The following is a 23417-nucleotide window of genomic DNA, read 5'->3' as shown; positions in this document are numbered from 1 at the left end:
CTTTTCTTCGCAGCAGTGCCCGCTCGGCATCCTCTACGCGTAGGTTTTACTCGAGCAATTCCAACTTGCACCAACGTTTTCCTTAGATAAAGCTATTCGAGTATATTGTAGCATCATTAGACATTAAGACTCCAAGTCAGAAACCAAACATTCAAACCTGCGGCAACCAGAATAAATATGGAGTAGATGGTGTGGATGTAAAGTAAAAAATTCAGAGAGCTCGAAAAAGCAAGTGCTGCCGCAAGGCGCTCATGCATATGCACATTTTTTATGGTAATGCAGACTGATCCAGTGAGGACTGGAAGAGATTAGTAAGAATGGGTGCAATTTCTGATGCCAGAGTCTTTAAAATCCATGGCGGTATATTATCTGGACCAGGTGACTTGTCACATTTGAGCTGTTGCAGTTGTTTCGCAACTCCTCTACAATCTACCGTAATAGGAGATATCACATGTTGACCAGCAGACGGGTGAATTGAAGGTAAAGTAGTTTTGTTTTCTTCAGTAAAAACTGAACAAAACTGTTCATTGAGTGCGTTTGCTTTGATAATGGGATCACTTGATAATCTACCATTAATCTTCAGATCAGGGATTCCAATCTGATTATTGCTCTTTGTTTTCTTTATGTAACTCCAAAATGACTTGGGGTTTTCTTGAATATTTTCTGTCAGATATTCTGATACATAATCATTCCGTGCTTTAGTCATTTCCTGACGGAGATTTTTCTTCATTAGATTATAACTATCCCAGTGTTTCTTATTCTCCGATTTCTTTGCCTTATTATAGATACGTTGTTTCTTTTTGCACATCCTGCGAAGCTCTCTATTGAACCAAGGTAAATTAAAACGAGAAGATGTGGTTTTACAGGGAACATTCGCCTCCATAGTAGTCAACTTCACAGTTGATTTCTTAGTTGGCTTATTATTATTCAACACTGGCTTGTTTATCGGAGTAGAAGTACTGCGAGCTGGAAATGTTTCTCCGAAAGGAGAAAGCGGTTCAAAATAATTTGAAGAGATTTCATCTGCAAAAACAGAATTTCCAGGCAAAGAAGCAGAATAATTGTGTTCGTCACAAACAGGACAGATCCACAAACAAGATGAGTTAGCTAGAGAATTATACTCGAGGGAAGTCATTTGCATACAGCCGGCATGGTTCCAGAAATTACAAGAATCACACTGGACTCCTCTTTGATTTAATTTGACGGGCTTGCAGCATATTCCACACGGGTTCTTGTGCGTCGGTCCAGGATTTAAATGGACGTCTCCCGAGAGAAGAAGAAGATTTAAAAAGGATTTCCGAAGTAATTTCGTATTGGATTGTATTGAGAGTGTTGGCAAGATGGCTGAACGACTCTGAGTGAAGATAGCAGGAATTCGTGGAAAAAACACGTTATATCCAGCGGTAAGGTTGATATATTCCGGGCTAACTGGAAGATGATCGTCAAATAGAACATTTCTAGGAACTTGGGCCAATTGTAGATGTAGAATAACATAGTGAAGTAAAATATAAATCAGAGCCATAGAGAGCGTTATGTCGTGGCACGCCGTCAGTGCCAGTGCCCCCGTTTATCGGATTTAGCCTTATGAATGCCCTTTTTAAGTACAACTTCATGTTTTTTTCTATTTACAGCTATAGTCTCATGAATGACCCCAAAGTCCTGCCATGTGGGCATACTTTCTGTGCTCCTAGTGTTAAGAAAATTACTGAAGGATCCTTTAATTCAAGAAATTCTCCATCATGCAGAATGATAATAGAAAGAAGTGATGTGCCAAGTAAAATCATGCTCAAAAAACTGCTTTTGAGCCTTCAATCACGGTGCAAAATCCAGGAATGTCCGTGGAAGGGTAAAGTTGAGGAGCACGAGGCACACTCTGGCATCTGTCAATACCGCGATATTAAATGCGCCTTTCATGCTGAAGGATATAGCTTTTCTAGCAAAAGAGAAGTGATGGACGACCATCAAAACACATGCCTCTTTAGGCTAGAGAAGTGTGAGGAATGCCAAAGCCAAATCCCCCACAATGTAATGCAGCAGCACAAAAAAGATAATTGCCAACACCACCAAGTCTTCTGCCCTTATTACTGGTCCATCAACGACAGACACACCACAAAAATGTATGTATTGACAACCCATGAGCGTACTATACGGAATATATTAATAGATTGAAGGATCAAGGAAGTGATAAAAATTCATTCATCCATCTATCATACTTTATCGTCACCATCATACATCATACTTAAAAATTAAGTTTGGAGCAAACTATATCAATTTTAGGTGTTATTATTTATTTATTTGCGTTTCGAATGTTTTTTTCACTGGGTGCGTTTCTTGCAGGAAATTTTAAACCAGCTTAAAGAAAAAATCCGGAAATGCCAATGGAAACACTACAGAAGCAATTTAAAGCTAGTTTAATTTGATTGATAGTCGAGCGTTTATACGGTAAAAAGAACGATAAAAGTCGCAAACTTCAGGAAATGACACCTAAGTTAAGCAACCATAACTTGGCCTACCGAAAGCAATTACCGGTCAAATCACGCTAGTTAACAGCTACTCACTATCAAAATGTTTATTATGCTACACTTGCCTCTAGTTGGCTGTGCTGAAGTAGTGTGTTGTTTTAAAGTTTACATAAATAATTCTTAAACCACTTATGCTCTATTCAGGTGTGAGAGTGTCTTGCATATGCGGAACTGCATATGCAGTACAAGGCTGTACCTACATTGGTACTAGGCAGAAGCTCAAACGCCACGCCATTTCTTCTCTGGGCCACCACAATGTTCTTCTTCGTGGTTTGAATAATGCGCTTATGTCGGCCATAATGAACCAGGTGAGTAGTGTAAATCCTTTACGCCACGCAGAAGAAAGATTAAACTAAAAATTTCCAGTATGCGATTTTATTTTGCTGAACTAAGAAAACAGTCGGTAATGACAATGGCATGTTGTTTTTTTTTTTAATTTCAGCCCAACAAAATCCGTAATCATTTAAAAGAAAATATCATAGAAGCATGGGCCTACACTAGGGAGATAAGTGACCATGTAAGCCTGGAAAGATCCAAAAGGGAAGGAATTCCCGTTACCAGCAACGAATTGATTAGAGAAGGAAAAAAATGGAGATTTCTATTTTATGTAGGAAAGGGAAGGTTATACCTTCAGCTGTTATCATCGTATGAGACAATCAATGCTCGAATCACGTAAGTAATGCTATAAGTATTACACCCCATTTTTTCCATCCACCCTTTCATCTTATCCGTCCGTCCGTCCGTCCGTCCGTCCGTCCGTCCGTCCGTCCGTCCATCCATTGACCCATACACTTATTCATTTGCTCATTGACTTTTATATTTTCTAAATTGGTACTTGGCACACATCTTCCCACCATCTTTGCTTCCTTTAAATGACAAATACTGCCATTATTTATCAGCTGAACGTCGTCGTTGCAGGTGAGTCTGCAATTTAGAAAATATAAAAGTCAATGAGCAAATGAATTAAAAGGGTTTTTTGATATAAATTAATTTGTTTATACTAAAAAAGAAAAAAAATTATATCGGAAGAATTGGCCTATATGAGTAAAATCATCCTAGCAATAGGGCTCAGTAAAATGACGTTCTCGATCAACGAAGAAGACCTCGTCATGTTTTATTTACTTAAGGCCTCTTTTTGAGTTATTTAAATGTAAATGTAAATGTATCTACTCTATCTGTCGATATAAAATCTATCATTTTTGTTATTGATTTTTCAGCTTTTTTATGAAGTATTCATAATTTTGATACAGTAAAAAGAGGGAAACAATAACCAAATGCGATCAATTTCTCTATTAATTTCACCCTAGGAAATGTAGATTATGTGAGAAGAAAAGAAGTCTACGAACTAATAGCTTTTGGGAGATGTTTCCAAGAACAAAATTGACTATCCTAACGAAGCCACTATACTTCTGGTCGGTTGAAGAATCACAGAAACGAACAGCGGTCATGTTGGGTGTAACTCCACATTTAGTTGGCCGGGTTTTCAAGGCATTGAGAAGTGTGTACTCGCTGGATCTCGTAAGGAGACCAATTTACCCGGTCGGAGGTCCAAACACCATTTGTAAGTGTGATGAAAGTAATTTTAATCTCAAAAAAAATCTAAGGTAAGCGGCAAGGGGGCACCCGTTCTCTGGAACGCACTTCCCGCAGACCTTCGCGCCATTAAAGGCGTTAGTGTGTTTAAGTGCCATCTTAAAACCCACCTTTTCAAATCAGCATTTTGATATATTTTTTTTTTTGTTTCTTTTCAAATCCTCTGTCTATCTCTAACTATATATATATATATTAGTGGCACATTTTATTTTCAGTATATATTAATATATACTTGTTCATTTTATTTGTAGATGGTTAAATAGTTAATATTCATTTTATTTGTAGATGGTTAAATAGTTACATATATTATTAATGTAATGCGCGCACAATCATTGCATGGAATGAGCGCACAATAAGTGATTAAATTACTATTACTATTGTTAATATTATTATTATTATCATTAACAATAAATGTTATTAACGCAATGGTTTTCCAACAAGTTTTCTGTAAACACCCCTCCCCCTTCCCACAATTTGTAAACATATTTCTTAAGCCCATTTTTACTAATAATGTATGGGCACAGTGGGGAAGACGAAGCCAGCAAGATACTTGGGTTTTTGGTATAATAACCACTCAAAATTCGCCTTGCCGGGGATATTTCCAAGTCGTCGAGAAGAGGAATAGGGTAACCATGATGCCAATTATTCAAAAGGTATTGATGCCTAATAGTGAACTGCACACTGACGACAGTGCAGTGTACTGCAACTTAAGACAGTATGCGCCCAACATTATATGCCACAAGGTGGAGATTCATACTGATAATTTTGTGGACCCTATAACGGGAGTACACACACAAGAGATTGAATCGGCATGGCACCGTCTGAAAACCAAAATAAAAACCAGGAAGGGTATAAGACCCAGTAACCTGCAAAGCTCTTTGGACGAACAAATGTGGAGAGATTTTAGAGGCAAAGGTAGCCCTTTTGAAAACTTTGCCTCAATGATTTCCCTATACTACATAAACCATCCCCAATGCAGTGCAAACAATATAACCGTGGAACTTTAGTAATACTAAAAAGCACAATATCATGCAAATTCCTTTGTTTTCTATTGTTTAATTAGCATTATTTTGTACTATTTAGTAATTAGTGTTTCACGGATTGATTGTTTTCACCATATATTAAAGATGATTTCCAAACTATTATTATATTCTTATATGTACTTCTATTTATGATTATGTAACTTGTTCATGTATTACCTCTTCCATTGTAAGATGTTTGTGAATTTATTATCAAACTATTATTATTATATTAAACTATTAAACATTATATTCACTAGTAAGGATATGGAAAATGTGTCAATTATGTCCTCTGAGGTATTTCATCGTAATTTTCAGTCAAATACTAAATATCGATATAGCAAAAGTTCCAGTGTAATTTACACAAATTAATTTTTTTTTTAATTTGTCAAACAAACATTCTTAACGTCAAGAGAGTAATGCGTATAAATTTTTGTAACTCGATTAAAAAATCTATAATTTTCCAAAAAGGAAGCTTACTCAATTACTGTTTACTCAAACTAAGGTGACTGCCTACGTACCTTTGGGGAAAAAATTAAACTTTTTTAAAAACTTCGATTTTCCGAATTGAAATTTAATGCTTCCAAATCTGGAAAGAGAAATTGGATGTCCCGGGCTCGTTTTTGATATAATAAGCATTTAATGGGAAGAAACAAGCAACAGTTCAATTGTTTAAACACGCTCTTCGTCGGAAATTTCTCGAAGAGCAGACTTTTTTGCCACATTTTTATCTATAGTTTCCTTTTATTATTATTTTTCCCCCCTAATTTTCTTTTCATTTTATTCCATTTCGATTTTACCCTTTTACACTCATAATATAGATTCCTGTTTAATTTGGCTGTGAAGTTTGGCGGCATCGTGTTCATGGGGCGGCGTTTCGACGTTGCTGAAGTATATTATTTACGTTCAGCTGCGTCGCTGCGTCGTCCGCGTGAGCGTGGTGTCGCTGAGCTTCACAGTTAAATCTATATATAGTTCATTTTAATCTTGATGTATTGCTTTATTATACTATAGTCAATTTTTCTTATAAGTTCATGTTGATAGTTGATAGTAAATTTGTAAATATTAGTAGTTTTATGTTGAGGGCCACAAGTTTATTAGTTTAGTACACTATTTAGTGCCACCCTCATTAAATAAAGTTGTTATTATTATTATTTTTGTTCAACCAAAAATGAGGGGCTGCATGAAATTATGCAAATATTTTTGAGGGTCATTCATGGGTTTTCAGTCAACTATTTCAGCTTGGATATGATTATGATTATGACTATGATGATGATGATGATAATGATGCCATTATGATTATGATTATGATTACGACTATTACCATTATGATTAGGTTTATGATTAAAGATTTAAGAATTGTTTTTTGTATAGGTGCATACAATTATTCTTTTGGAATACAGTTTTATTGATATTATCATTTATTATCTTATTATATGGATAGGTTTGACTGTAACAGTATTTTGTTTAAACTCTAATTACTTATATATCCTTATACTTATATTGTAATCTAGGACGTATGTTTTTTAGAGTGAAATAAAGACTATTAATAATAATATTATTATTATTATCATTATTATTATTATTGAAAGAACTCGCCTCCAATTTTGAAAACTTTCAAAACATCACTCGTACATATAAAATTCTGAATTCTACTCAATTGTTCCTATAAAAATAATGCACAAGGAAAAATAATGAAAATATCTTCTCATAGTTTAGGTAATTTAACTAGGTTTTTCCGATATTCCAATAGAATAAGAAAGTACAACAAAACGTTGAAGACAATAAAAGTAATTGTTTTGCTAATTATAATTGAAAGAATAAAAAATGAATCTCGATAAGGTAGAGCGGTACGTTTTAACATTTGCAATGATCACAACTTTATCTTGGTAGGGTTGATTAGGAGTCGATTGGCACAACACAACGATGCAACGGATATTAAGTCATTAAAATGTTACATGTCCTGTCTATATCCTCGTTGGAGCTAGAAACGTATGAAACAACTTTACAATGAACATGCATAGAAGGTAGGCCGTTCATATAGACGTTACATAACGGCGGCCCTAATATAGAGCTCTGTGGGAATTCATGTATTAAAAATCTCATGTATGCTGTCAAAAGTCTTGCTCAGATCTAGTAGTAGCGCAGCGGTCAACTTGCGTTCGTCAATTGCTTTGTATAACTTACTTGCTAGGGAATAGTACTAGTACTATTCAGAATTAGTACTGTTCAGTCGTTCTTTTGTTCGTTTGTTCATTCTTTTGTTTGTTTGAATGTTTTGTTCCTTTATTTGTTTATTAACTTTAATAAGAACTAAAAAGCAAACTTCTATAGCTAACGAGACAGGAATAATAATCATAGTACGAACATGTAAAGGGAATTGGGGTCTTACTAGCAGAACAGCACTTCCTAGCAGAACAGCTTACCAAGTATGTATAAGAAGAAATGTTTGACGAGATATAAAGTGAAATAGACAAGAAACCTGTGAAAAGTTTATGTGTATTAACTGCGACATTCGAATTTGTCTGATTGGATAAGATACAAAAAATGCATTGGGTCTCCGAGAGCGAAGAATAAATAAAAATAAATATACTCTATGTTCGTAGAGGTACGAACAGTATATGAAACAGTATATGTTTCATCCCTTTAGTCCCAACTATGTTTCATCCCTTTAGTCCCATCTATGTTTCATCCCTTTAGTCCCATCTATGTTTCATCCCTTTAGTCCCATCTATGTTTCATCCCTTTAGTCCCATCTATGTTTCATCCCTTTAGTCCCATCTATGTTTCATCCCTTTAGTCCCATCTATGTTTCATCCCTTTAGTCCCATCTATGTTTCATCCCTTTAGTCCCATCTATGTTTCATCCCTCTAGTCCCATACATGCTTCATCCCTCTAGTCCCATACATGTTTCATCCCTTTAGTCCCATCTTTGTTTTATCCCTTTAGTCCCATCTATGTTTCATCCCTTTAGTCCCATCTATGTTTTATCCCTTTAGTCCCATCTTTGTTTCATCCCTTTAGTCCCATCTATGTTTCATCCCTTTAGTCCCATCGATGTTTTATCCCTTTAGTCCCATCTATGTTTTATCCCTTTAGTCCCATCGATGTTTTATCCCTTTAGTCCCATAGATGTGTTATCCCTTTAGTCCCATCTATGTTTCAAGTTTCGCGTTTTGGAGCCCTAAATTTATTTATCCCGAATCGTGTACGAAATCCAAAACTATATAGTGTACGATTGTAAATAAAACCAAAGTGATCGTGGGGATTTCGCTCTCTTTTCATTATGAGGGCTTCGTCCCTGTGTTTTATTTTGGGGATTTCGTTTCTCTTTTTATTACGAGGGCTTCGTCCCTGTGTTTTATTTTGGGGATTTCGTTCCTCTTTTATTATGAGGGCTTCGTCCCTCCGTTTTATTTCATTTTCTTGATATTTCCTTCTTTTTTCTTGTTACCTAGATGCCTTCAAGAAAGAGAACTACATCCTCAAAGGCTGTACGCAGAGGTTGAACATATGTGGATTTCGTGCTAAGAGTGCCTTAATCCAACTTACTTTAAACTTAATTTGGTAATATTCTAAGCAGATAATTAGAAACTGGAGCTAAATTAGAAGCTTAAGAGTAGATGTCAGCAAAAATCAAACAAAATCGAAATTTGCTGGCAACAGTCAAAAAATCGATTTCGCTTATATTCAAGTGTAAGGTAGACATATAGCCAAAACAAATCGTGGTATACTTCGTTTTTTGAAATATGGCTTTATTTCCGAAAAAACGAGGAAAACCAATTTGTGCATAATTGACCCTCTGAGAGAGCCAAAATATCATCCAACTTCGAGTGCCTCGGGTACCTTTGCAAAAATGTGTATGGACTTGATTGTTGAAAAACTTTTTTAACATTGTCTTGGCTTTAAATCTGTGAAATTTTATTATTTTCCAATAAATTTATGTTGGCGAAATGTTTTTTATTACCAAGTTATTTTGGCACGTCATCAAATATAAAGAACTTTCAAAAAATATTTACACCATGTGCTATATAAAATAAAACGTCGATATTTAGAAATTGAGAAGTTAAAACAATGTTCTAATCGTGAATAAAGTAATTGTTTTGGGTATTTTGTTCTATGTTCGATTTTTGCTGACATTCTCTCTTAAAGTGCGATTTTTGTTTTTTGATACAGCTCGAATTAGTTACGTAAACAAAAGATTATTAATGGACAGGCCAGGAATTTCTACCGCGTCATTGATGTAAAATAGTACTCGCACGGGTTTTATATTATTTTATTAGCTAGAAAAATGTTATTTGTTTTGATTAGCAAAACATATTTATTTCTAGTCGAATATTTTTATGAAGAAAGGGGTCTTCATGCTGAAACCTTCAATGAGTGAGTGGACGAGGAATTTAATGCGTCATAATTCACATAAAAGAGTACTCACACAAATTTTATATTAGTTTATTCATAGATCCTTTCACGGTTTCCGACGCCATATTGTTTGGGGGGCAAATTTACTAAGAAGCGTAGGGAATGAGATACGTTTTTCGCAGTATTTCCGTTCTGAGGTTAACCTGCGGGCAGAGTCTCCTTTACCTTCCAAAATTCTTCATCATAAGTTACTCTGTCAATGAAAAGGGACTCCCCATCTGATGCCTCAAAATCTCCCCATGCTCTTTCTGTGCAGAGTAGCTGTTGCTGTACGTGATAAAAATATCTGTGGGTTTTATTCGAGATCATCTCATTGGTGTCTCCATCCAGCCTACAAATATGCTGTCTTAGTAATGCTTCTTGCAGGGTCTCATTTTCTCTTGGATGAATTTTTTTCACTTCAATGAGACCATCATTACCAGCCAAGCCATCATGTGATGCCCCAAGGAATGGATATTGTTTGGAAATAAAAAACCCACATTTACCAACTGTTACTCCTTTGTTTTCTGAGTACTTTAGTACTGTATCTGGTTCAGATGCCAATCCATCTTCCATGTTAAGGGATCTTGGTATACATTTATAGGTAAGTATATCTTCAATAGCTTTAGTAGGACTTGTTGTGGGCTTAATAAAAGCTCTCTTCACTTTTGAAGCTGTTATTCTAGGTTTTCTGTATCTAAACCAGGCTTAATAAAAGCTCTCTTCACTTTTGAAGCTGTTATTCTAGGTTTTCTGTATCTAAACCAGGCTTCATAATTGCTTTGTTCTCGTGTTTCTTCTTCAATTCTCTTCACCTCTTCATCAGAAACATTTAGTTTGCATTTTATCTTATCAGCTCTTTTTCTTATGTCATGCAAAAAAGGTGGTTGGGATTTCAGGGGGCTGATTATATCATCATGTTGCAAACAAGTTGCTGGGAGAGTAGTTGATTTTACTGGAGTACTGTTGTTAATTTCTATTTCTATCACACCAAACTCATTATCTACTGCATCATGATACCCACTCTGCTCAATATTTTTGACAGATTCTTTTTTAGGACTGAAATTAATCAAGTGTAAAATTGGAGGAAGAGCATCCCTTTTATTTGACTGAAATATGTTTTGTTTTAAATCTTGTTTTCGTTGTAAGTCATCTTCCTCTGTTTTATGATCTTTGTATATATAATCAGCAAAGCTTGCATATATTTTTAATTTCTTTCCCGGGGGCTCTTTGCCAAATGTTGACTTGTAAACATGTATTTCTTCAACCAACTTTGGATCACAATTTGCTCCTTTAGGATCAGACCATTTAAATTTTACTTCAGTACAGGTAGGATCATGGGGTAACTCATGTAAACCCTCTGCAATGATGTCACATAAAACAAAAAGCACAGCACCAATATGGCTACAGTCACCACTTGAACCAACAGTGCAAGTACAGTTAGTAAAGACAGGAAGCGCTGTGTTCATATCAAATACAATATAAATCAGCTTTGTTTCTTCATTATCGGTCGAAAAAGATGGATTACAGCAAGCACGAACAGCACATCGCTTGAGCACTTGATCTTGTAATGGCAGAACTTGAAACCTATAAAGACCAAGGGAAATAAAGCATATCAATAAATGTATCCTGGTTTTAGCAGTGTTACGAATTAAAAATTAAATTACAGAAACAAAACAAATTAAGTTGCACAAGTTTAAAATATAGTTACAAACCTTAGCGAATGGCTTCCCTCCTTGTGCTGCCACGCTCTGAGCGTTTTGTATTTCTTTAATTCCTTGCCACTAAAGCCTTTCCCCAACAAGAAGCTTTTGACTACTTGAATATCCAAATTATCAGGAAATCCTTCTAGAGACTTTTTCCAATTCGAGAGCTTTTGGAGATAGGTCAAGGAAATAGTTCCATTCTTGGTATCGGAAGAAACATCACTCTGGTTCGAAGTGGGAGTCTTTGCTTTTGGATCACAAGTAGAAATGCCAAGCTCCGTACAAACGATGTTTATCAAAGCTTTTTTGCTGAAACCTTGACAAGGACAATTGTGATTCCTACAAATCTTTTTAAAGTCATTTTTTCGTAGTTTCGCAACGTTTGAATAAGTTTTTAGACTACATTCAAAGTTCCGGGGCACTGACGCCATGTTTGTTTTCATCTGCTTGCTCCCCAAGTAGCAAAGGATTATAGGAATATGAAATTAGAGAATGAAGTTCATACAGTGTCAGTCAGTCATCAGGAAAGCTCTAAAGAATTCCCCCAATTAGTCAATCAAACAACTTTGGAAATCACTAAGCACACTAATTTCCAGTATGATTTCGACAAATCCACTAAAGATGTAATTAAAGACTTTCATGCGATTAACGAGGATAAGTTACAAAATAAGTTAGTATCACATGGCAGCTTCTTTCCAAGTGTAATGATATTATCACCCCCTAACTTGAATAGCATCTGGTCTACAGTCCAATCCAAACTACCAAAAAACATTTTTAACTTCACAATTCGCTACATTAACAATACTTTACCCACACGTAATAATCTAGCAAAATGGGTCTTTCACCATCTTCAGATTGCTCTTTATGCCTTTATGCTTTATAAGCTTGCGTCGAACATCAATGTATATACCCGAGCAAGTGTGTTTTAACTTATACCGGGCATGCTCCATGGCGTCCGAAACATTCTGTTACGCTTCTGTACTTTTTACTTTCTTATTTCTCTGATTTCGAGTCTAAAATCTAAAATCCACCGTGATTTTTACTGGACAAGTGTTAGTACATCAAACTTAGAATTATCACACTGCTGGCGAAGAAACCGATCTATTTATAAATTCGTTAAACATGGCTACCGCTTTGTGGATTCCTGTTCGTGCTTCTTGTTACGATCTGGCGATGTTTCTTCAAATCCTGGTCCTAGGACTCTTTTGGATTCATCCCCAACTTGCTTTATGCAAAATGTAAGGAGTCTTAAAGCCATTACTCGATCCTCAGGATCGTCTTTTGATTGCAAGACGAAAAGTACTTCAAGACATCGCCTTCAGCTACGATCTCGACCTTATCTTCTTAACAGAAACAAGGATCAACGGTTCTGTTAATCCTCATGAAATTCTACCGTCTGGCTATGACATTTATCGAAATGAAATCCATTTTTTCTTGCCCTAATAACCAGCTGATACGAGCCTTCAACACGATCAGCGGTCGCGTTCGTTTAGCAGTAATCCACCTCGGGCCGGGTATAACATTCAAGCACATAAACGTTATCTTTTTAGAAAAATTAGCGGAAAATTGGGTTTATCTAAACATCATCTGCCTACGGTATAACGAGAGTAAAATGCAACAAATAGGGGTTATGACTAGGGGTTAATTAAGGCTGCATTTTACCACATTAGAATATGATAGCGTAACGAATATTTTCGCCCTTGAGAAATGTCAAGCAATTCGCATCGTATCCCTTGCGAGAAAACACTCGCGAAAACGTATGGGAAAATTCCAGATTATCTATTTGTAATGATAACAGCAAAAGTATAGGATAATCTTATGAGAAAATGCAGGGAAAATATAACGAGTATACGGGAATATTTTCGTATTTTACTGCATTGGTAAAATCAATGTGTATTTTAAGATAATTCCAAATTCCAAGACATCAAACCATCTATCCGAACCTGCTTATTCGTGCAACAAGTTTAACCGAAATTGTTGAAATTAAACATAAAATTGTACAGGTTAAATGTCCATTTCAACGATCTGAACTTTGACAACTCTACAGTATTTGAATTTTCTAGCAGTTAAATGCTTGTTTTTTTGGCTTTTTTTTTTTGCTAAAATTTACCACCAATTCTTCTTCTTGTTCAACAAATGCGATAAACCAGTTGCATGCCAGCCTGTACAGAGCTGTCATCGCTTGTCTAAACTTGACCAATCAGATAGCCATAATTCGCGTTTTTAGCCAATCATCGCATAGAGCAGTTTTGTTTACGTGAGTTTGACGACGGACGCGCGCCCTTTTGGTAAACAAACCTTTTTTTTTTTAATTTTACGCCATTTTTCTCGTAAAATTCTATTATATAAAGCGAATAGGTCAGGATTGGCTATGTTCTGTTCTCTGATAAACACTCCTGAAGCTGTAGAACACACAAAAAATTTTCGAAATCATTGGCCTTCGACTTGTGATTTCCAAAAAATTTTTTTGTGTCCTACAGCTCCAGTCGTGTTTTATCAGAGACAGAACATAGCTAAGCTTGATCTATTTGTTTCAACAATATATATATGCGTAACTTTATGTTATTTTTTAAAAATATCATTTTCTATTCATTACTACTGCTTTCATCAAGTTTCTTCATGGCAATGGGTTTTTGCTATTCAAGGAGTTATTTGTGGCGTATTAATAGAACTTATTAAGTCGACTTTCATCCAATACCGCTACTGCCATTCAAGACGTGGAATTTGCTTGCTGATTTGGGCATATTACGACATCCAATTTGGGAGGGCTTCTACTCCAAATGTAGAGTGGGTTTCCCATGGGATCCCAAAAGGCAGGGCTCACGAATCCTCAAGGACCACTCCTGATGACCCGGTTACACAAAGGTAAAAAAATAAAAAAGAGAGAACTGCTGCCTTCTGTTTTCAATTTAAAGGATGTAAATTGTGCCATGTCGTTATAATTTTTCAACATTCCCAATTGGAAAAAAAATGGGAATTTTCCCCAATATTGGGAAAAAATGGGAATGAAAATTCTTAATTTGGGAAAAACCTGGGAATTGGGTCACTTTTCTAAATGCCATAAATGAGATTTTGTTGTGAAAACTCAATATTGGGAAATGAATGGGAATATTTCCCAATGATATTCCCAATGTTGAGAATTGAATGGGAATATTTCCCAATGATATTCCCAGTGTTGAGAATGGAATGGGAACATTTCCCAATGATATTTCCAAATGTTGAGAATTGAATGGGAATATTTGCAAATGTGATTACCAATTTTGGTAATGAAAGGGTATCCCTTCTACCTTTTCAAACATAACAGGAATTATAATTAATTTAATCCTCAAAGCTTTACATTACAAAATATTATTCTAATCAGTCACCTCATTACATATCATGCATACATACATGAGTTCACTCACTAAAAAATTAATCTGTTTTGTGCAGGTCTTTAAAAAAAATAGCCCATTGCAATCAGTTGCTAAATGTTAATTGAAAATTGTTGAAGTTAGTGTATTACGTATAATCCTTTGATATCCCGCATGTTTAAGCTGTCTTTATGTCACGTGTGTAAAATGACGTAAATTGTAATGCGAGAGTAGAAAACCTGTAGGCACGTGTAGACTCAGAGCGAAAGAAAAGTACGATTAAAGAGACAAGGTTTTGCTATAATTTGTTACCATTTGTGTACATTTTGGAGGCGCTAACATATTTTTGGGGGCTCAGACGTATTGGAAACCATTAAGGATTTATCATCGGACACATTCACTATGGAGGAATTAGAAGATCGAGGAGAAGCTATACACACTGAACGAGGAGCAACTCGCAACCCTTGGGGAGTTTCTTAAAGTGGATATCAGCGGCCAACCGAGTCGCCGATATAAAGTTAAGAAGCTGAGGGAACGATTCGAGCTAGGACCGAGGAGTTTGAAGGAGACGACCTGCAAAAATTCCTAAACGATGTGTGGGGCATCGTGTCCGAAAACGTGATTAACGTGGATGTTGCAGCGAGCAGTATTCAGGAATCAAATACACATGCTGAAATTCAAAATGAGCAGTCTGGATCTAAAGAAACACCACTAGCAGTTAAAGAGAGCGTGAAGGAAAACACCAAGAGCAACTTCAGTGTTTGCGAAGTGAATTCAATAGCTGGGCTGACATTGGAAGAGATCTTGGGGTTTCAAGACAAACCATATATAATAGAAGAAGAGATCTTGGTTTTACTCTTGAATTTGAGTGGAAGACTCAAATTAATGACAATGACCTTGACTCAATAGTAAGGGAAGAACTCAGACTATTTCCACGAACTGGAGAAACGAAACTAATTGGTTCATTGCGAAAACGCGACGGAGGGTCTGTGAGTCAATCATTCGTGTTCATCCCATTGCAAGAGCAAATAGATGGGCACAAAGGATTGTGAGAAGACCCTACAGTGTTCCGCATCCCAATTTTCTTTGGCACATTGATACAAATATGAAACTGATTCGCTGGAAGATCTGCATCCATGGTTGTTGATGACTTTTCCAGATGCATTCTGTATCTAAAAGCCAAAACAAACAACAGAGCAACAACCGCCCTACAAAGCTTTCAAGAAGCAACAGCAACATGGTGATATCCCTCTAGAGTCAGGGCAGATGATGGCGGCGAGAATGTAGCTGTTGGCGAGTATATTACTTGGTTTAGGGGAATGGATCGTGGCAGTTTCATCACAGGGTCGTGTGTTCGAAACACGAGAATAGAGATACTTTGGAGGGATGTTGGAGAGAGCGTCATTGCAGTATTCAGACACCTGTTTACCTACATGGAGTCGGAGATGTTCTTGAATCCTTGACAAGAGCTTGACAAGTTTGCACTTCATTACGACAGAGCGGAAAAACCTGACGCATGCGCATTAGAGACTATTTTCATGAGCAATCCAATATCGCGGACGAAAGCGGTAAAAATCTGTCTCTAGGATGACACTCAAAACTTTTGATCACAACTCGTAATCTGCCACAGTACTTGATCTTGTTAGTTTTTTTTTTTAAGCTTGTGGTCGACTTGACGCCAAAATAATGAATTCTTCGACTTGATTCAGAAGGACTTCGATCGCATCTCCTAGTGTTCGATGACAAGTGGAGAATCTTCAAATATAAGGACAGACATGGATATATAAGCTTCATACTTCGGCAAAATAACGATGACTGAATGAACTTAAACATATCAAATAGCATCCGAAAAATTTTGATACCATTTTTCAAACGAGGCATTTGAACTCACGACATGTGGGCCGAACAAGCGTAAGTTTACCTACACTGTTTTGCGAAGCATATATACCCTTGAAAAACTTGTTTTATTGCCATTCAATGTTATTAAATTACTGTATTTGAGTTTGATGAGTGTGAAATGTTCTTTTATGAATAATAAACATCAATTCTCTTGTATTATTCGTCCTCATTAATCTTGAATACATTTTCTTCTGCTATCTTTTACTGCCACTCCAAGGTCAATGTCGAACGCAAGAGCGGCGCAAGCGCGTCAAATTCCCGCCTTTTTTCAAGCCCTTTAAGAGTCCTTCCGAGTACTTTAAATTTGTTGCTACGAGGAGAAGAAACTCCATTCGTAGTCTTTATATTAAGAAGTAATTTAAAATGGCCCATAATAGTTGTATTTTTTCACCTCGTCTTCGAAAGTCCGACGACCTGTGTAGTGGTTCAGTTCGTCAAGTAGAAGGTCTCGAAGCTCGAAGTTGTGGTTTTTCTAAAGCTATTTCAGTGTGCTTTTACCATTTGAAGCGTAAAAAACAGCAAAACAACAAAACTTGTTGTTATCCTATACATAAAAAGACCTGTAATGGTTCACTTGTCCCCTGCCCCCAACGCCTATTCAAAGTGTTTGACGAGATTATAGTAAACCCAACCAAAAGAGGTACAAACATATGCTCCGGGCATCTGAGTGACGCCGACAAAAATACTCGCATCACGTCTATGGATTCGTATTGTCCACAAAATACGAGAAAGGTATGGGGAAAAACACATTTATTTAAGCTATTTTTCTTATTATAATTATGTCAAAAAAAAAGCAACCTGTCTAGACACTGTCTAGACTGTTTTCTAGACGATGTGTTCCTGACCACTTTTACGTAAGAAAATAGAAAGCCAGACATAAACTGAAGGGAAGACAGCTTTTTCTTATTTACAGTAAAACCATTTCTACAAAATATTGTCCTACAGACTTTTAGCTTCAAACAGTTTTTAGGGAACCCGTAATGAACAATATTATATAACTGAACATAATTAATTTGGAAATTGATTAGCAAAATAAAGGAAATAAATCAGACACAGGAGAGATAGAGAAATATAAAGAGATGCAGAGGAGAATATTGGAACTGGAAAAGCACAACCACTCACTTGTAAGGGACAATGGTCATTTGGCACATCAAGTAGGGGAGTTTCAACGAGAAAACAGCATGCTGAAGCAAAAGCTCTCAGGTAAAAAAAATTAAAATAAAATAAAATAAAACAAACAGAAAATAAAAACTGAAATTTAAATCCCCCCTCTAATCTTACCTTCAACAAATCAGAGAAGAGCCTATGTCATTTGACAATATTCTCAGTATATTGATTCTACAGGTAAGCTGTTCACCCCCAAAAATCATATAGTTGAGTGATATATCTTGAACTTAGTAATGAAGGTCTATATATATATATATATATATATATATATATATATATATTTGTTTGAGAAGAAAAAGTCAAGACAACATTTTTCCCGACAAGCCTGTTTCGTGAATTGCTTCACTCTTCAGGGGATTTAATGATAAGAATATTCGTTACTATCATTTATATAGAAAAAGTATACGTAATTCATTAGTGGATGTAGTTTAGCTGTTGCGTAATAATGCTTTGTTTCTGTGGCGGCATGAAGATACAAGTTCGTTGCTCTTATTTAATGATGAGAGTTCCGGTCGATAAATTATTAGAAACTTTTCTTTAAGACAAAGGTTACATCTTTTGCTGGAGCTGTTGTAGGCGGAGCTTGAAGATAGGACGCGCCATAAAATGGAGTAGCTGATATTACCGTTCTTGAGAGTCCAGATGTATTTGCTGAGTTCAGTCGAGTTTTTATGCTGTTCGTGGCGAAATGAGGCGGTGTGGTTTCTGTATCTTGTTTTGAAGTCGTTTTCTGTGAGTCCTATGTATGTTGCGGTAGTGTTGTTGTCCTTTCTTGTGACGGTGGCTTGGTATACAACTGATGATTGGAGGCAGTTGCCATTAAGCGGGCAATTGTTCTTTTGTCGGCAGTTGCATGTTTTCTTGTCCTTTGTGTTGTTTGCGGTGTCGTTGTCGTCTCTCGGTGGATGTAAAACGCGCTTGTTATGATTGTCAATGATTTGTTTGGCATTGTTCATGCAGCTGTAACTGATCTTGATGGTGTTACGATTAAAGACTTTCCTAAGATTATGGCCTCTAGGAAAGTGTTTATCAACTAGGCCAAGGAATTTCTGTCCGATATTTGTGCTGACATTTTTGCTAAATGGGGGTTGTACCAGAGTATGCCGTTTCGTTGTCTGTTTTTACGTTTTGTGGTCGCGGTTGGTTCGTAGTTTAGGATGTACTGGTATCCGCTTTTGTCAAGTGCTTTTTGATATGGAGGGGCAGCTTGGTCGAAGGATGCTTTGTCGGATGAAAGGGATGACAGTCGCCTGTTGATGCCGGCAGGTATGTTGTTGGTAGTGATTGGTGGATGGTTGCTCTCATGGTGGACGTACTGCAGTGTAGTGTTAGGCTTTATGTAGGGCTGGTAGGTATTTTGGTTTAGGTTGAAAGTAGCATCTAGGAAGTTGATGATCTGCTTGTTGGCTTCGATGGTGATGCGTAGTCCGTTGTTGTTGAAGATTCGGCAAATGTCTTTCTTGATATTTTCAGTTTCTCTCGGTGTGGCGTTAGAAATGACTAGTCCGTCGTCTCGGTACAGTCCTACGTTGATGTTAAGGTTCTGTAGTTGAGAAAGTAGAAAACTTCCTACTAACTCGCATGTTTCAGCGCCGTCATAGCTGCCCATTGTAACGTCAAATGTTGTGTCTCCTTTCTTCTGCCATTGTTGCTGCTTGTGTATGAGGATTGATTTCTTAGCATGAATTATGATGTTTCGTTCGTCGTTGGTGATACTGTTGTATGTTGAGGCGAAGTCAAGCGCTCTGTTAAGGAGGTCATGGCTGATTGATGGGTAGAATTCAACGATGTCAAAGCAAATAAAACTGTGTTGTTGTTTGTTTTTGATGGATTTGAACCACTCGATTACGGAGGCAGTGTTTTTCCATTGATTGAATTTCGATGCTGTCGTGATTTTGTTGTTGATTCTGTCGAGGATTCTTTTGCTGATTTTGCCTATCTCGGATTTAGTAGGATTGATTAGACGGCAGGCCGGTTTATTAGCGAAGTTCAGAAGTTCCGAAGATCAGTTACAGCTGCATGAACAATGCCAAACAAATCATTGACAATCATAACAAGCGCATTTTACATCCACCGAGAGACGACAACGACACCGCAAACAACACAAAGGACAAGAAAACATGCAACTGCCGACAAAAGAACAATTGCCCGCTTAATGGCAACTGCCTCCAATCATCAGTTGTATACCAAGCCACCGTCACAAGAAAGGACAACAACACTACCGCAACATACATAGGACTCACAGAAAACGACTTCAAAACAAGATACAGAAACCACACCGCCTCATTTCGCCACGAACAGCATAAAAACTCGACTGAACTCAGCAAATACATCTGGACTCTCAAGAACGGTAATATCAGCTACTCCATTTTATGGCGCGTCCTATCTTCAAGCTCCGCCTACAACAGCTCCAGCAAAAGATGTAACCTTTGTCTTAAAGAAAAGTTTCTAATAATTTATCGACCGGAACTCTCATCATTAAATTAGCGCAACGAACTTGTATCTTCATGCCGCCACAGAAACAAAGCATTATTACGCAACAGCTAAACTACATCCACTAATTAATTACGTATACTTTTTCTATATAAATGATAGTAACGAATATTCTTATCATTAAATCCCCTGAAGAGTGAAGCAATTCACGAAACAGGCTTGTCGGGAAAAATGTTGTCTTGACTTTTTCTTCTCAAACAAATATCCTGCTCTACTTCTATCGATGTATTGAGCACTATTTTACGGAAAATTGATTCACAGATTTCTTATATATATATATATGTACACCCTTATTGAATACTTCCAACTAAGCTTTCAGTTTCAATAAATCAAAAATGTTTGTGACAGCACCAAGCTTTAGGGAGCTGTTCAGAAGATTTCACAAAGAGCTGACTTTACACTATGATGACAATGGCCATCTTCTTTATGACCCACAAGAAATGAAGAAGTTTGCAGAACAATGTGCTCCTGGTCTGTTTGGTCAAATCTATGATAGTATTATCAATGATGAGTATGGTAATCCTACAAAGAAACGAGAAGAGCAGCAATTACAAAGAACAGTTTCCATTTTACACACTCTGTCATTCTTTAGAAATCAGGTAGAGAATATAACTAAGGCGAATTTTCAACCATTTATAACTCACACAAAGTGAAGGTGAAGGTTAACACATGGATACCGACTTAACGAAGGGATCCCAATACTATTACATTTTCAAACTGCCTTATTTCATAATTACATCATGGCTTGTTTGCTTGAGCAAAAATAGAAATGTGGGCTAAACCTTCTTTCATCCAGGATATTTATGGTGTAATATTTACTTAGCTGATCTCATTTTAATGTGACATCATAGTGAAAAGGGCAGTTCACAATGAACAGTGTTATCTTACTGATAAGCCAATAAATTTAAATTTGAATAAATTTAAATGATTTTATTCAGAAAAATAACAAACTGCCGCTGGACTGTGGAGTTCACATGGCAACTCATGAAGCTTCACAGCAGGCATTCATGGCTGGCATGTCTATGGGCTTTGCCCCCCACCCCAGAACAATTTTTAACCACAAAAAAGACTTGGCCTTAATGAGTCACCAATTAACAAAGGAAAGGATAAACCAAGCTGATAAGGTAAACCACCTCTCTTTCATTCACTAAAATAGGAGGGAGGAAATCCAGAGAACCTGGAAAAAACCCTCGTGGCAAGGGAGAGAACAAACTCAACTCACACGATCCTGTCAAGCCAGGGCTCGAATCCAGACCACAGTGATGAGAGGCCAGCAGTGAACCACAACACCCAGGCCATGTTGTTCATGACTTAATTTATATGGTGCATTATAATTTGTGTCATTAATACTCTCATAGAACAAAGAATTCATGTTGTTAATAATTGACGACTTCCACGCACTTCATACTGTGCAAGACCCCAAAATATCAACGACAAGCAAAGCAATTCATATAGCCACCGAAATTCTTGACATTCAGAATAATGTACCTGCAATCCCTGTGCCTGCTGACATAAATAGATTGCACAAAACAGTACTCGTCGGGCAGAAAGAATGCAGAGGAGGAATAAGTGTTCCAAAAGTACGGGAGCTGTTCCAAGAACAATTAGTTGACTACTACAACTAATATTTTCAAGCAACACTTCCACACCAGTTCCTTGAATTTGACATGCAGAATGCACAACGATGTGTAGAACACCTGAGGTAGATAATTAAAAAATCAGTTAAAAGATAAAACTTATGATTTCCACAGGTTCACTTTAATTAAACCTTCTTATAATCAGCAGCACACCTTTTTAAAGTTTTATCAAAAACAATATAATTTACTTGGATCGACAATGAAAGCTTATTTTAAAAAATCCTATATCATTACCTATCATTACAAGGTCAGAAATATATATAACAATCATTAATGCTTGACGTTTGCAGATGTTATACAGATCCTGAAAGAAGGGAAATGGATACGCTAAGATCAGTTGTATTAATTGATGAGGATGAAAGACCACTGAAGAGTCTAAACAACTACAAGGAGGCATTACTCCACACTGTTAGAGAATCACCACAACTTGTGCAATATATGCAAAATAATATCTTATTTACGACAGGAGATTGGCCAACTTGGTATTTTGAGAAAAAATTACTTGCTCAGGTAAACACAACATGAACAAAGGGAAAAAATGACATAAACGACACTAGATCACAAGGGCTTGATTATGAATTTTACAAAGATTATTTACATGATTTACCTTCTTCTTGCAGCTCAATCCAATTGAAGATCCATTCCATTTCATTTCTCTTGTACCTCGGCAGGGACCCTTTCACATCTCTTTTAATGCTCAACAAAATGTTGTTAAGATCTACAGATTTTTCTTTGAGCCATTATACAAGGCTATATTTGGCCAAAGGAAAGTATTAGCAAAAAAAGCCAAAACCCTTTAGGATCAGCACCTTGATTACTGCTTGTTTTGGAGGTTGGCTTCTTGTCAGGGACACTGTATTGCAGCACTTTGGCCAACGATACAATAGTACTGAATATGCTTTGTTGTTACACTTATTGGACGAAGTTGTTCCTTTGGTCTTCCACTTCTATCCAGTTATCTTTCACAGTGGAAGTTATGAGTCTTACAAAGAAGCACTGGTTCGAGTTGCTGTTTTGTTTATTATTCACCGTCGTCGTCATTATGACAAGGCCACTCTGTGTCATCCGAGTGACATGATCCATCATGAAAATCTGGCATCAATCCATAATGTCAAAAGGTCGATGAATGTGCTCTCTGAGAAAAAAGTGGAAATATTTCATTCATTATTAAGAAGGTACTGTAATGAAATAAGTGTAATCACATATTAAATGCAATAATTACTACAGACTATTAACTATATATATATATATATATATATATATATATATATATATATATTTCCAATCGAAAGTAAATTAACATAATTTATGAAATTTGTAATTGACAGTGAAATACAGCCCTGGTATACACCTGAGCAGATACGAACAACAGCTCATATCCTGAACACTCTGCGGTTCAACAATGATTTCCAAGAATGGTTTGTGCCACAATATAAAAGGGGACAAGGTATTATAATTAGACTCAACATATTATTTGGATATTATTTAGCTTCAGCATATCCCATAAATAATTCCTAATTTAGGTATTTTTATTGCTTAGAGGGCGAGTGGGCTAAATCAGTTATTTGCACTGTCATTTTTTTGTAAATAAAGTTCATTCATTCACACAAGGGCACAAGGACTATTCAGTTA

General features: G+C 36.5%; 2 protein-coding genes and 1 pseudogene across 2 annotated transcripts in view; 1 reads left to right on the top strand and 2 right to left on the bottom strand.

Annotated features, from left to right (window-relative positions):
• LOC148904254 (uncharacterized) overlaps positions 1-23417 on the bottom strand; it is a 100110-nt gene that overhangs the window by 17188 nt on the left and 59505 nt on the right. The window lies entirely within an intron of this gene.
• On the bottom strand, positions 9693-11670 carry LOC148904258 (uncharacterized). The gene is made up of 3 exons (XM_089025521.1): positions 11249-11670; positions 10236-11120; positions 9693-10173 (listed from the first exon to the last, which is right to left on the bottom strand). Exons 1-3 carry the CDS (start codon positions 11668-11670, stop codon positions 9693-9695), a joined length of 1788 nt encoding a protein of 595 aa, XP_088881647.1.
• On the top strand, positions 12362-18320 carry LOC148904257 (uncharacterized; annotated as a pseudogene).

This window comes from Actinia tenebrosa, unplaced genomic scaffold, assembly GCF_029948245.1.
Source record: "Actinia tenebrosa isolate PJP-AT-01 unplaced genomic scaffold, QUT_ActTen_1.0 utg3850__unscaffolded, whole genome shotgun sequence".
NCBI classification, from domain to species: Eukaryota; Metazoa; Cnidaria; class Anthozoa; order Actiniaria; family Actiniidae; genus Actinia; species Actinia tenebrosa.
Note: the sequence above shows the minus strand (reverse complement) of the source record. Positions and strands in the feature narration are given on the sequence as shown.

Coding starts and splice junctions, on each gene's coding strand:
- LOC148904258 (XM_089025521.1), bottom strand. CDS start 11,670: ATGGCGTCAGTGCCCCGGAACTTTGAATGTAGTCTAAAAACTTATTCA. Junction 11,121..11,248: donor GAGGGAAGCCATTCGCTAAG/GTTTGTAACTAT, acceptor TGGTCTTTATAG/GTTTCAAGTTCTGCCATTAC. Junction 10,174..10,235: donor AGAGCTTTTATTAAGCCTGG/TTTAGATACAGA, acceptor TATTAAGCCCAC/AACAAGTCCTACTAAAGCTA.